The following is a 12,871-nucleotide window of genomic DNA, read 5'->3' as shown; positions in this document are numbered from 1 at the left end:
TGTACATTTTTCTTGGGTATTTTCTTGGCTGAGTGATTTCATTCCTTTCCTTTAAGGTTCACTTTTGCAGAAGAAAGTGAATGTATTTTGCAAGTGTCCATAGCAATTGAAGATATTTTTTTTTCAGTAAACCAAGATAATTTTCAAGGTGAAATGTTTGTGAGGAAGCAGCTTTTATGAATTTTTGCAGGTTCTACTTTGATGTTTCCATTCCTTTAATTCAGTCAATGGCAGCCTAGTCATTGCAATAACATTTTTAAGCGCTTCACTCTTTCAAGGATAACATATTTGGAGTATAAGGAGAAGTTGGGGAGAAGGATCACGGGAAGTTGACCAAAGTAGAAATGTATAAAGCAAAGTAAATTGTTCAAATTACCAATTTTATTACTCAGTCATCGCATGAAAATCAATGAACCAATGTCTTTTTCTTCTTGGCATTAGACCATTTATTTACTTCTTTCTTTTTGGCAGTAGAATAACAGTTAAAACTCAGTTCTGTAAAAGGGAACAGAAATAATCAGTTCCTTTGGTATTAAAACTAGTAATGAGCGAGAATACTATACTCGTTGCTCGGGTGGTCTCCGAGTATTTTGGCGTGCTCAAAGATTTAGTTTTCTTCGCCTCAGCTGCATGACTTGCGACTGCTAGACAGCATGAATAATGTGTGGTATGCCTGTTTGTGAGGGAATTCCCACATGTATTCAGCCTGTCTACAAGTCGTAAATTATGCAGCTGAGACGCCAAAAAAACGAAATCTCCAAGCCCGCCAAAATACTTGGAGACCAACCGAGCAACGATGCTACTCGCCCATCACTAATTAAAACCATTAACTCAAAACTCATTCTCAGATGTGATACAGGAAAGATGTATATCTTTGTACCATGTTAGCCAGTAGATAGAAAAATATTCAGAATTGAGAGTCCTCAGTGGTTGATACCTTTTAATGGCTAACTGAAAAGATGGTAACAAATTGCAAGCTTTCGAGACTACTCAGGTCTCTTCATCAGGCATGACTAATACAAAATCTGAAGAAACACATATTTAAGCACAACACAGCACAGAAAAAATGCAATAGATAAGACAAGTGACGTGAAGCAGAACTATCATTATGGGGGAGTAATAGAGAGTTATGGCCATAAATATTGAACCAGTTCATAGATAAGGAGGTGGAAGTTGTATTGTCCTCTGGGGTCTGATTCTGTGTTGTGATGCCCCCACAAGGTCTTAGGAGTAAATTCCTTAATTGATGTAAAAAGACATAAATCCATGCGACACATTCATTCCAGCATTGTGTCAAAGGTCATCATGAGTTTGTACTCACAAACTCTTCTGTCTCTCTGCGATGTGAAGTTACCTTTCAATACCAGTAATTTCATGTCCATGGTGCTGTGATCAGGCATACAAAAATGTTTTTCCACAGGTAGATCCATTCTTTTTTTCTCTTATTGTGTGGCGATGGGAATACATCCTTGTTCTAAGCTTTTGCCCGGTCTCCCCACATACAGACCCCCTGTTGGACATTTAGTACAAATAATTAAGTACACCACATTAGATGTGATGCAGCTGAAAGTACCTGGGATTTTGTAGTCCTGATGTGAATTGGGGATCTTTATCTTGTCCGTGGTCATTATAAATGGACAGGTTTTACATTTTTTCTGGTTGCAAGGAAAGGTTCCTGCAGCTGTTGGAAAGGACAGGGAGCTTCTGACAATGATGCTTCTTAGATTTGGGGGCTGCCTAAAACAAAGTAGTAGGCGGTCAGGAAAAATAAATTGTAATCGGGCATCTTTTTTGTAGTAAAGGTTTTAATTTCCGTGCAGTTTAAATAAATAAAAAAACATTGCAAAATTTAACTTCTTTTATTGCAATTTCACGGCACTTGGCTTTTTAATCCATTTACACTATACATGATAGAATAAATATTGTCATTGAAAAGTACAAGTCACCTTGCTAAAAACAAGCCTGCAAATCGCTAAATTGAGGGAAAAATATAAGAGTTATGGCTTTTGGAAGAAGGGAGCGAAAAAATGGAAAACAAAAAAAATGGAAAATGATCCGGGGTTAAGGGGTTAATTAACAGGTAAAATCTGTCTTCAGTGAGTTCAGACTTTAAGATTCTTTAGACAGGAGGAAGTTCTATGGAGGGGGGAGGAGGAAGAAGGAGGAAGGAGGACCTAGAGGCAGAAGCAAATGTTCTGGTGTAAGTTCTCTTGAAATGACAGTTACACTTTAAATACATGAAAAACATGCATGTGTGAACACGAAAATATAAAAAAACTGTTGTAAGTATTGCATGGAATTAATGCTGCATTTTAAAAACTGAATAAAACTGATGTAAAAAAAACAAACGACTGTGTGGGAAGGAACTTAAAGATTTAGTGAAATTTCTCTAGAAAACCTCCAGTCTGAGAAGACCACTTATGATTTAAACTAGGAGTGGGCAATTCATTTTCACGCACATGAGAGACCGTGACTGTTGTGGATGGCCGAATCAATAGGCTGAAATTAATTCTACTCAAAATTAATATTAATATAATCATTGCAATTATTTTACAATAATAGTAATTGTATCACTTGAGCCCCACATAGCCCTAAATACAGCGTGAGCTCCACATAGCCTCCCTATATACAGCATGAGCTCCACATAGCCTCCCTATATACAGCATGAGCTCTACATAGCCTCCCTATATACAGCATGAGCTCCACATAGCCTCCCTATATACAGCATAAGCTTCACATAGCCTCCCTATATACAGCATGAGCTCCACATAGCCTCCCTATATACAGCATGAGCTCCACATAGCCTCCCTATATACAGCATGAGCTCCACATAGCCTCCCTATATACAGCATGAGCTTCACATAGCCTCCCTATATACAGCATGAGCTTCACATAGCCTCCCTATATACAGCATGAGCTCCACATAGCCTCCCTATATACAGCATGAGCTTCACATAGCCTCCCTATATACAGCATGAGCTTCACATAGCCTCCCTATATACAGCATGAGCTCCACATAGCCTCCCTATATACAGCATGAGCTCCACATAGCATCCCTACATACAGCATGAGCCTCCACATAGCCTCCCATATACAGCATGAGCCTCCACGTAGCCTCCCATATACAGCATGAACCCACATAGCCTCCCTATATACAGCATGAGTCCCCCAAAGACTCCCCGTGTCCAGCATGAGACCCCCATAGCCTCCCCATGTCCAGCCAAACATCCCATAAACATGAAACAAAGAACATCATATACTCGCCTTGCACCCGTTTCCCCAGCGCTCTGCTCTTGACTCTGGTGCACTGACTCTCCGCAGTGCACAGCTGATGCGATGAAATGATGTCATTGTGTCCGCTGTTTCACACACTTATTAGTGGAAGAAGGGGCTGGCGGCATTCGGAGGATGCAGACAGCGGTGACGGCTGCCAAGGGAGGGCATGGTGCGGCCTGTGGGCCACAATTTTAAGCCCCTCGGTTGTCTTGGTCTGCGAGCCGGATGGGAACAGCCAGAGGGCTGGATGTGTCCTGCGAGCCGCACTTTGCCCAGGTCTGAATCCAGACCAGATTTTTTGTCATTACTTATCAATTAAATTGGCACTCTTCATTGAGAAAGCCACTCCTCTCCTAAACATTTTATTCACTGGCCATCTTAGTGATATTTAATTGTGTTTTATGTCATTGTTTATCCAGATTTGATATTCGGTAGTTAATGTAGAAATCTTCTAAATCCACAAGTAGTTACCTTTCTAAATGGTTTGCAAATTATTTAATGAATTCTAGGATTGCAAAGTGTTTACTGGCTCAATTTCTAAGACAACAAGACTTATTTTCAAATCAGATGAAAGAACTTCACATTTAAATGGAATTTGACATATTTTAATTGTAGGATTAGCTTATTTGTGGCTGCCTTGATACTGTTTGTTTGTTTTTCAGGAATTTTTTTTAACCCCTTCGTGACCGGGCCAATTTTTTAAATTCTGACCAATGTCACTTAATGTGGTCATAACTCTGGAATGCTTCAACAAAGCCCAGTGATTTTGAGACTTTTTTTTTTGTGGCACATTATAATTTATGATCGTGGTAAACTTAGATTGGTAGATTTTGTGTTTATTTATAAAAAAATATCAGAAACTTGACAAAAATTAAAAAAAAAATTGCAATTTCCAAACTTTGAATGATTATCCCTTTAATCCAGATAGTCATACCACAGAAAAACATTAATAAATAACTTTCCCTCATGGCTTTACATCAGCACCATTTTAAAATGCTAATTTATTTTGTTAGCCTTTTAGGAGGTTTAAAAATGTAGCAATAATTTTTCATTTTTTCAAGGAAATTTACAAAATTTATTTTTTTGAGGGACCAATCCAAGTTTGAAGTGACTTTGGGTGTCCTATATATTGGAAAACCCCAAACATGATACCATTTTAAAAACTGCACCCCCTGACATATTGAAAACTGCTGTCCGATAGTTTATTAACCCTTGAGGTGATTTTCAGAAATTAATGCAAAGTGGTATAGCCGGAATGAAAAAGTGTTTGTTTACCACCTAAATGTCACTAACTTCTGAACTGGCCGCTGTAGCCGACAGACTCTAAGGCCGCTATTTGAACTGCTATGGCAAACATCAGGACCACATAATCATGATCTCTGTGTGTCAGTTAGATTAAAGCAGAAGCCCCCACAATCTATTAACCGTTTATTTAATGTAGTCACTTTTGACAGCAGCAACTAAGGGGCTAAACAGATATGAACGGTGCCAACACTGATCGTTTGTGATACAGCAAGTTGTCAGCTATAGGGCACAGCTGACAGCTGCTGGATTGTCACCTGTATGGGGATGATATGCCCTTATATCTCAGGTCAGTAAATATATGTATTGGCTGTCATGAAGGGGATTTAAACAAAAAAACGTTGCAGCCAGATGTCGACTAAGTCAGTAGTAAAATATAAATTGAAATACAAACTATATGGTGTGGAGGAAAGACCAGTTCCTCCCACATCACCAATGTGATGTAACTACACAGGCACAGCTCTTTGGTGCCCCCTTTGTCTCTCAGGTCAGTAAGGGAACTGCACCTAGAGCAAATGGCCGCCGGGGAGGATGTCCTGTTACCCGCTGGGTATTCTAAGATTCGTAATCAGAGTAAAAGCATCAGCCCAAGATTAATTTTATGGTTTAATTGCCTTAAGGGCGCACTAGATAATTACAGAAATATACAGTAAGCTATACAATGGAATTACAGTGGATTTGCAGTCACAGTAAAATATAACAATAAGGGTACAAGACTTAGAGATATTAAGCTGGAGGTCAATTTACCAGATTGTAGGATGCATGTGGGTGCCGGGAGCTCTGCCATCCACAGGTACAAGAATCTTAGTTGCCGGACAGACCCCAAAGCGCGGGTCGCTGCTCCCCTTGGCAGATCTGTCCCCAGTTCCTTCTTAGATCATCATCGTCTGGTTCTTCTGTGAGAGAGTGAGTGTCTCTGCCATGTGCTGCTAGCTCTTAAGCATGCTGGGTTCCTCCCCCTGTGTCAGAGGGTGAGCTAATAATCTCCACCCTTTAGCTCCCTGCAGAACTTATTCCCAATATCTAAGAAAGGGGGTAACTTTCTACAGCATGATCGGATCAGGACATGAGAGGTACCAGTGAATGCGGTTTGTTTTGCTTGTCATGTGGAGAGCAAACATGGCCCCATTGGGTTGCTGTGGAGGGCCAATCTCTATATCTCAGGTCCCAGAGCCCTCACTGACTCAGGAGTCACACTGCCAGATGCGCGATTTCCTCAGGGTCACACAGATATTTTTCATGAGTCTATAACTCGAAAGGTGTGCTCATAATCCATGATCCTAGGATGGAGTCAAAGAGGCTGGGAGAGTCAATGGATGTGTATTTCTGTGTCCAGCTGACAGGTATATTCTAATTGAAGCCCCCAGGCACCTTCCTGTCCCATGCTGGCGTGGCTCCTACTCAAGCTTTGAAGTTCTGCTTTGGCTTTATCTCATTATCATACTAAAAGACCTTGCTATTCAACATTGGAGCACTAAATCCTGTTTTCTTCAATATGCTTACAAGCCCTGGGGGGTAGGAGCAGTTAGCTGCCTGTAATTCTTGTGAACTCAGACCAAAATGGACAGGCCAAGCTCAGACATGAGGTGAGCATTAGGCCCCATATCCAAGATGGCGGCTGCTCCTTCATCACATGTGGGTTTATTTTTTTATGACATTCTTTACATTTTGGGGGTCTTACATTCTTTTAAAACACAGTATGCTTTAAGCATGACTTTTCTATGTACTTTATCCTAGTCTTCTCTATCTTTATAAAATTCATACAAATCACGTGTATTAAAAAAAAATGTGGCACACTCATAGTATTTTTTTGAGACAAAAAAAAATATGTAATAGAAGCAAGAAAAAACAGTCCAGTCTGAGATTTTTTTTCTGTTTTTCATTTTTTTTAATTTTGTTGTAGACATTTACATTATGTTTGCGATACAGCACCATCAAAGGAGATACCTTTTTTCTAATTTCCAAAGACCTCACAATTTAAATCATTTTGAGTTATAATCTGTTAAAATGTGTATTTGCAGCAGGGCTATTGATATACACTGGGAATACACCAGACATACTTTGGTTTATTTTGGCATTATGTTCATTGAGTTGTAAATGTTTTTTTTTTTTTCAAATTGTTATCCTTATGTTTTTAATGGTCTATAATTCTAGGTCTTTCTGATGGAAATTTTGGAAAAAATCCGTTGCAACACCCCATGAGTAGTAGTCCTTATTCTGCAGGTAATATTATATTTACAGTATATTGATTTGATATATTAGATGTGACCATTCTTCTATATGGCATTTATGTTCTCAGATGTTTTTTATCATTGATATTGAGCATGAGATGTGTATTGTGTATAGGACATGCTAATAATGTATAGTGAGACACTTTTACCATTAATTCTCTTGAGTAGTCTTTCCTTGACTTGTCCATCATATTTTTGGAGTGGTCTCACAAGTTAGCATCTTCGGGCTCATACTTATTTATGAGAAAAACCGACAAGTGCAAACCAAGAAATAATCGGATTGAACTCTGACCAATGTTATTTAATGAGTTACATCTCATCTGCGATTTTTTTTCTCAGCTGAAATTGGACTGAGAAAAAAAATTGCAGCATGCTGCGATTTGCAGCGTATCTCGGACGAGACTCGCCAGTGCAAGTCAATGGATGCGATAAAAAAAAAATCGCACAGCACTCAGACCATGCGAGTGCTGTCCGATTTTTGCACTCCAGGGTCCTTTGAAAAGACGGCAACTCATGTGCAGTGTACAGTAAAATCACACTGACAGGTTAGAATACAATATATATATGTACATAGAATATATATATATAGATGTCAGTGACACACACATATACAGTGTATATACAGTGTATATACACTCACTGGCCACTTTATTAGGTACACCATGCTAGTAACGGGTTGGACCCACTTTTGCCTTCAGAACTGCCTCAATTCTTCGTGGCAGAGATTCAACAAGGTGCTGGAAGCATTCCTCAGAGATTTTGGACCATATTGACATGATGGCATCACACAGTTGGCGCAGATTTGTCGGCTGCACATCCCTGATGCGAATCTCCCATTCCAGCACATCCCAAAGATGCTCTATTGGATTGAGATCTGGTGACTGAGGAGGCCATTTGAGTACAGTGAACTCATTGTCATGTTCAAGAAACCAATCTGAGATGATTCGAGCTTTATGACATGGTGCATTATCCTGCTGAAAGTAGCCATCAGATGCCTGTTCTTAGCTGAGAGGAGTGGTACCCAGTGTGGTCTTCTGCTGCTGTAGCCCATCTGCCTCAAAGTTCGACGCACTGTGCGTTCAGAGATGCTCTTCTGCCTACCTTGGTTGTAACGGGTGGCAATTTGAGTCACTGTTGCCTTTCTATCAGCTCGAACCAGTATGCTCATTCTCCTCTGACCTCTGGCATCAACAAGGCATTTCCGGCCACAGAACTGCCGCTCACTGGATTTTTTTTCTTTTTCGGACCATTCTCTGTAAACCCTAGAGATGGTTGTGCGTGAAAATCCCAGTAGATCAGCAGTTTCTGAAATACTCAGACCAGCCCTTCTGGCACCAACAATCATGCCACGTTCAAAGGCACTCAAATCACCTTTCTTCCCCATACTGATGCTCGGTTTGAACTGCAGGAGATTGTCTTGACCATGTCTACATGCCTAAATGCACTGAGTTGCCGCCATGTGATTGGCTGATTAGAAATTAAGTCTTAACACACAGTTGGACAGGTGTACCTAATAAAGTGGCCAGTGAGTGTATATGTACAGCTCTGGAAAAAAGTAAGAGACCACCACATCAAATCCCTGTCATGGGCAGCCAATTCTCTAGACCTGAACCCCATTGAAAACCTCTGGAATGTAATCAAGAGGATGATGGATAGTCACAAGCCATCAAACAAAGAAGAACTGCTTAAATTTTTGAGCCAGAAGCAGTGTGAAAGACTGATAGCAAGCATGCCAAGACGCATGAAAGCTGTTTTTAAGAGTCATGGTTAGTCCAGAAAATATAGATTTCAGAACTCTTCCTGAGTTAAAACATTAGTATTGTTGTTTCTAAATGGTTATGAACTTGTTTTCTTTGCATTATTTGATGTCTGAAAGCACTGTTTTTTTTATTTTGACCATTTTTCTTTGTCAGAAAAAAAATACAAAATGTATTGAGTAGAAATTCGAAGACATGTTGTCAGAAGTTTATAGACTAAAAGAACAATTTACATTTTACTAAAAAATATACCTATAAAGAGAAAATTCAGACAAAGTGAGCATTTGAAAGTGGTCTCTTAAGTTTTGCCAGAACTGTATGTATATATATATATATATATATATATATATATATATATATATATATATACACATATATTATACTGCATGGAGAGACAGAAGAGAAGCCGGTAAAATATCTGCCGGGTTCTGTAAAATCACAGCAGGAGCTGACAGGATAAGAGAGATGGAGTAAATACAAATAGAATAGATATATAGATGTCAGTGACAAATACAATTAGTATAGGGTGTGTGCAAAATGCTGGACATGTATTTAATGAATGAAAGATTATTTTTCCGAAAAAAATGGCAATTTTCTTATTCAGCAGAAGGTAAGCCGACGCTTGGGCCAGATGTTTATAGCCTGGGAAGGGGGTAATACCCATGGAACTTCCCAGGGTATTAATATCAGCTCACAACTGTATATTTACCCTTTACTGACTATTAAAATGAGGGACCCACCAAAAAAAATGACTTGGGGTTCCCATATAACTAATAGCCAGCAAAGGCTATGCAGACAGCTGCGGGCTAATATTCATAGCTTAGGAAGGGGCCATGGATACTGGCCCTCCCCCCGACTAAAAACATCAGCTCTCAGCCGCCCCAGAAAAGGCGCAACTCTAAGATGCAAAAATTCTGGCACTTAGCCTTGCGCTTCCCACTTGCCCTGGGGTAATAATTGTGGGGGTTGCTGTCACCTTTGTGACATCAAGCCCCGAGGTTAGTAATGAAGAGGTGTCAATAAGATGCCCCTGTTACTAACCCCATAGTCAAATTGTAAAGAAAACTCAGACACCCAGTAAAAAAGCCTTCAATTGAAATAAAGACACAGACTCCTTTAATATTCTTAATTAAACCATACTTACTGCAGATAAAACTGATCAGTGGCACTCACTGTCTCATAAAATCCATTTTATTAAATCAGTTTAAAACATATGCGGCAGGGGAGCTATGTTTGGAATATTTTCTCCTGGCTTGCTTCCATCAGTGGGCACCCAAGAGCCCGGGCATGTTGATCCACTGCATTCCTCGATTGGACACAGGTGCGTCACTACAGGTGTTGCAGTAGTGCGGATTGCTTTTTGTATTTTTTTTGGACTGTTTAAACCATACTTACGACCTCACCTAATTCCTGCGAAGCCCTTGATCTCCTGTAGTAAAAGTAAAATAATAGACCAACAATATACCACACCTGTCCGTCGTTGTGCCCCATGCCGTAATCAATAACTGGGGGAGCAATACAGGGTGGGCCATTTTATGGATTCACCTAAATAAAATGGGAATGGTTGCGGATATCAACTTCCTGTTTGTGGCACATTAGTATATGGGAGGGGGAAAACTTTTCAAGATGGGTGGTGATAATTGCAGCCATTATGAAGTCGGCCATTTTGGATCCAATTTTATTTTTTTCAATGGGAAGAGGATCATGTGACACAAACTTATTGAGAATATCACAAGAAAAACAATGGTGTGCTTGGTGTTAACATAACTTTATTCTTTCATGAGTTACTTACAAGTTTATATTTGTTTACAGCCATTGACATGTCACAGAGGTTAACACGTGATGAGCGGATAGAAATTGTGTTGATGTCTGGTGAACACAGTACCCGAGTCATTGCAGCAGATTTCAATGCAAGACACCCTACACAAGAAAACTGTCACCATTCTGATTTTATTTAGGTGTATCAATATAAATGGCCCACCCAAAAAAGTTTGCCTCATCACTGAACATAATATTCTGTGTAAACTGAGGGTCCTGTTCCAATTTTTGTTTTGCCCATTCTGCAAATTTAGCATGCCGATCTGGGTCACCAACCATTCCCATTTTGTTTAGGTGTATCCATATAAATGGCCCACCCTGTAGTTTTCAACCTGGACTGTGCCAAGATGCGACCGCCCTAGCTGAATCCCACTGGTGAATGAGGAGATGCTGGGAGCAGAGCTTCAGTGACTAGTGGTGACGTCACTGAATCTGCACTCCCTCACAGCCTGAACTGCGGTGACCTCTGGACCATGGGAAAATGCCAGTAAGGAGGTGACCGCAGTTCAAGCTCAGTCTATTCACAGCAGATCACCATGAGAATTTTCAATATTATATATATGTGTGTTTTGATGAATTTTTCCTTTAAAAGCGATATGTAAATGACATAGATAACTGCTGTATGTAAAAGCTCATGTTAAAATTGCATTGCGATCGGATAGCAATCGCAATGCACTCGGATGTAAATTGGATGCTAGGTGTAAAAATCGCATTGTACTTGCATGACACTCGCATGTCACTCGTCCGTTTTTTCAGTCCAGATTGCAAACTTTTTTTCTCTCACATATGAGTATGAGCCCTTCCTCTAATAATAGTGACCAGAGCTTACTCTGATTGCTGCTGCTTACCCATATAAATACTGCGGTCAATCACTGACAGCAGTATTTAACCCCTTCACCCCCAAGGGTGGTTTGCACGTTCATGACCGGGCCAATTTTTACAATTCTGACCACTGTACCTTTATGAGGCCATAACTCTGGAACGCTTCCATGGATCCCGGTGATTCTGACATTGTTTTCTCGTGACATATTGTACTTCATGTTAGTGGTAAAATTTCATTCAAATAACTTGCGTTTATTTGTGAGAAAAATGGAAATTTGGCGAAAATTTTTAAAATTTCGCAATTTTCCAACTTTGAATTTTTATGCCCTTAAATCACAGAGATACGGCACACAAAAAACTTGATATCTAACATTTCCCACATGTTTACTTTACATCAGCACAATTTTGGAACCAAAATTTTTTTTGGCTAGGAAGTTATAAGGGTTAAAAGTTGACCAGCGATTTCTCATTTTTACAACACCATTTTATTTTTAGGACCACATCACATTTGAAGCCACTTTGAGGGGTCTATATGATAGAAAATACCCAAAAGTGACACCATTCTAAAAACTGCACCCCTTAAAGTGCTCAAAACCACATTCAAGAAGTTTATTAACCCTTTAGGTGCGTCACAGGAATTTTTTTGAATATTTAAAAAAAAATGAACATCTAACTTTTTTTCATAAAAAAAATACTTCAGGTTCAATTTTTTTTATTTTACCAAGGGTAACAGGAGAAATTGGACTGTAAAAGTTATTGTGCAATTTGTCCTGAGTACGCAGATACCTGATATGTGGGGGGAACCACTGTTTCGGTGCATGGCAGAGCTCAAAATGGAAGGAGCGCCGTTTGACTTTTTCAATGCAAAATTGGCTGGAATTCAGATTGGACGCCATGTCACGTTTGGAGAGTCCCTGATGTACCTAAACAGTGGAAACCCCCTACAAGTGACCCAATTTTGGAAACTAAACCCCCCAAGGAACTTATGTAGATATGTGGTGAGAACTTTGAACCCACAAGGGCTTTACAGAAGTTTATAACGTACAGCAGTACAATTAAAAAATCATATTTTTTCCACAAAAATGATCTTTTCACCCCAATTTTTATTTTCCCAAGGGTATCAGGACCCTAAAAGTTATTGTGCAATTTGTCCTGAGTACGCTGATACCCCACATGTGGGGGTAAACCACTATTTGGGCGCATGGCAGAGCTCGGAAGGGAAGCAGTGCCATTTGACATTTTTGGCAGGAATTGAGATCGGACACCATGTCGCGTTTGGAAAACCCCTGATGTACCAAAACAGTGGAAACCCCCCACAAATGACACCATTTTGGAAACTAGACCCCCTAAGGAACTTATCTAGATGTGTGGTGAGAACTTTGAACCCCCATGGGCTTCACAGAAGTTTATAATATAAAGCCATACAATTAAAAAATCATATTTTTTCCACAAAAATGATCTTTTCACCCTCAATTCTTATTTTTCCAAGGGTAACAGGACCCTAAAAGTTATTGTGCAATTTGTCCTGAGTACGCTGATACCCCACATGTGGGGTAAACCACTATTTGGGCGCATGGCAGAGCTCGGAAGGGAAGCAGCGCCATTTGACATTTTTGGCTGGAATTGAGATCGGACACCATGTCGCGTTTGGAAAACCCCTGATGT

General features: G+C 39.8%; 1 protein-coding gene across 2 annotated transcripts in view; it reads left to right on the top strand.

Moving 5' to 3' along the window:
- The window catches only part of LIPC (lipase C, hepatic type), a 406,391-nt gene that overhangs the window by 114,485 nt on the left and 279,035 nt on the right, over positions 1–12,871 (top strand). For both annotated transcript variants that reach the window (XM_073586971.1, XM_073586972.1), the window contains exon 3: positions 6,733–6,801. In XM_073586971.1, the coding sequence (XP_073443072.1) occupies positions 6,733–6,801 (69 nt within the window). The remainder of the gene's footprint in view (positions 1–6,732; positions 6,802–12,871) is intronic.

The sequence above is a fragment of the Dendrobates tinctorius genome, unplaced genomic scaffold, assembly GCF_039654945.1.
Source record: "Dendrobates tinctorius isolate UK_male_01 unplaced genomic scaffold, ASM3965494v1 ptg000097l, whole genome shotgun sequence".
Classification (NCBI taxonomy): Eukaryota; Metazoa; Chordata; class Amphibia; order Anura; family Dendrobatidae; genus Dendrobates; species Dendrobates tinctorius.
Note: the sequence above shows the minus strand (reverse complement) of the source record. Positions and strands in the feature narration are given on the sequence as shown.